This window comes from Penaeus monodon, chromosome 25 (genome assembly GCF_015228065.2).
Source record: "Penaeus monodon isolate SGIC_2016 chromosome 25, NSTDA_Pmon_1, whole genome shotgun sequence".
NCBI classification, from domain to species: domain Eukaryota; kingdom Metazoa; phylum Arthropoda; class Malacostraca; order Decapoda; family Penaeidae; genus Penaeus; species Penaeus monodon.
This window is the reverse complement of record NC_051410.1, coordinates 16,097,624-16,099,877: the sequence shown is the minus strand read 5'-3', so window position 1 is coordinate 16,099,877 and position 2,254 is coordinate 16,097,624. Positions and strand designations below refer to the sequence as shown.

The 2,254-nt window shown below is 38.0% G+C and overlaps 1 protein-coding gene across 1 annotated transcript; it reads left to right on the top strand.

Annotated features, from left to right (window-relative positions):
* Nucleotides 1-906: 906 nt before the first annotated feature.
* Nucleotides 907-1,812, top strand: LOC119589434 (the record flags this gene model as incomplete). Its single annotated transcript, XM_037938044.1, is given in 2 exon segments — nt 907-1,192; nt 1,672-1,812. Coding segments are annotated over 2 exon segments (161 nt in total), but the record flags the coding sequence as incomplete, so codon positions are not given.
* Nucleotides 1,813-2,254: the final 442 nt, after the last annotated feature.

Genomic DNA, 2,254 nt, shown 5'->3' with positions numbered 1-2,254 from the left:
CGCATAGACAGCAGCAAGAGAAACTGATTGACAGAAAAGGGAAGAAAAAAAACAGAAACAGAGAGAAAAGCCAGGCAGATAGACAACCAGAGAGTAATAAACAGAGGGACAGAGATAGACGTAAAGTAAATGAGGGGGAAGGGAAAGACAACGAGAAAGAATCTTGTTATGACAGGGTGGGAAATTCTTGTTATGATTAATCCTTTAAGTATGTGCATAGTGGGAGCCTCATGCAAAGGGGGAGGAGACGGAATAAGTCTTTTTATTTGCACGAAAACGAGTGTTTTATTATGAATGTATTTCTCAAATTATATAGTTCATGATTTAGATTCATTTTCAAGGTAAGAGAAAAGTGCACATATGTAAATATACGCAATTGGGCACGTAATAAATTATAATAAAAATAGGAAACAGACATCCTAACTTTAAGACAGCTCAAACTGGGGCAGAAATAACTGTATAATAATGCGCCGCGATATTTTAGAGGATACGCTACTAAATCTTTCAAATACTTATAGTAAATATTCATAGCCCTGCCGATATTAGACCATTATTCCCAACAGCAGCCCTAAGTAATATAAAGTTTCACAAAAACACGAAAATACTTTGTACCACTTGATAAAGCCCGCGCCCAGCAGCCTTGTTACGCGCGCTGTGATTGGCCAGACCCGCATCATCTCCACCAATCACAGGCGGGTTACATCGACAGTAGCAGAATTCGAATGTTGTTGTCAAGAGTGTCCGAGTGACCGAGGGGTTATTTTACCCATTTTTATTCCGTTTTATCGACTCATTGCGCAGTTTATGAGAATTAGTAAGTGGATTAAGGCTTAGCGCATCCCAGAGTTGCATAAAATCAAGTTAAATGACGTGATACCAGGTAATATCTAGAGAAAAGCTTCTCGCCACCAGAGGTTCATTGCCTTTGGCCTTATTTCAAATGGCTGATGCACGGTGGGTTTCCTCTCGTGCCATCGCTTTTCTTGAGCTCCAGCGTGAGGGGGGATTTGTTGCCCACTGGGAATTGTCACGTGGAGAACTACCGCGGAGGGTACGCTGGGGGTTTAGTTATTATTGGGGGTAATAAGTGGTATTGGATATATCATTAAACCCACGGAGCGAGGATCGTAATCGTGAGATAGATTTTACTTCCGTGGGATGGTTTTCGAGGGATGTCTCGAAAGCGAAGTCTGTAAGTTGTGAATTTAGCAGTTTATCAGCCGTCAAGAATAAAATGCAAATTGAAGTTGGAAGTCAGACGAGTAGATCTTTGTCGGTCTGTCATTTACATGTCAGGTCACTTTAACTTGATCCCTAAAATTTGTCAAGACAGTACAGTAAGGAACTTCAGTCCAGAACCTTATTTTTATTTACAATCCAAATTGTATTCAGAAATAGCCATATCAGTGAAATGTCATTTGAGAGAAATGCATTTCTTTTACTGACAATTTGCATGAGTCTGTTTTCTGACATTTTGTTCTTTCCTACCATTTTTTGTTTACAGGTGAAATTTCTTTTGTATAGTTTCAAAGAGTTTATTGACTGTTTCCTTCAGGAAACACTGTACATTAATACTGATACTGTCAGTTTTCCCCAGAGTGAATATTATTGTTGCAGAATATCTTAAAGTTAGAAGGAAATATAAAAGAATAAAATATATTGTTTTTCCAGCATGAATTCATCAGAGATTATAGACGATGGGGAGAATTGTATACAGAAGTTGTTGTGGCGTCTTCGTCACGAGGATGCGACACAGTACAACACCCTGGTCAAGATGCACTTGTCCTTCGCCACAGATCTTCCCACAGACCAGTGAGTTTGGTATGGGGGGAGGAGGTAGGGGTAGGATGACACAAGAAATTGTTATTGAAAAAAATGCATTTTAGAGAGAGAAATACTGGAAGATTTTTTACTAACTTATTATAATCTGCATTGATTATTTATTTATTCATTATAGTTGGTTTGCTGGCATTAATGGTACATATTCCTTCTCTCTGTGGGCCTGTGTCTTTAATGGATAAGATTTCAAAACAAAGAAGCATGCTCTATCTGACTGACTTAGTGGAGCAGATCTAACTAAAACTAATCTTATTACTAGCATATACCTAATCCAGTTTATTCCTAAACTATATCTAGTCAAGCAACATCGATTGACCCTACATTATATAGGCATAATATATGATATATATGGCATATAGTTTATCTTTTAGTCCATTCTATGAATGTATGGAGAAAAAAATCACTAGCAGCTTTT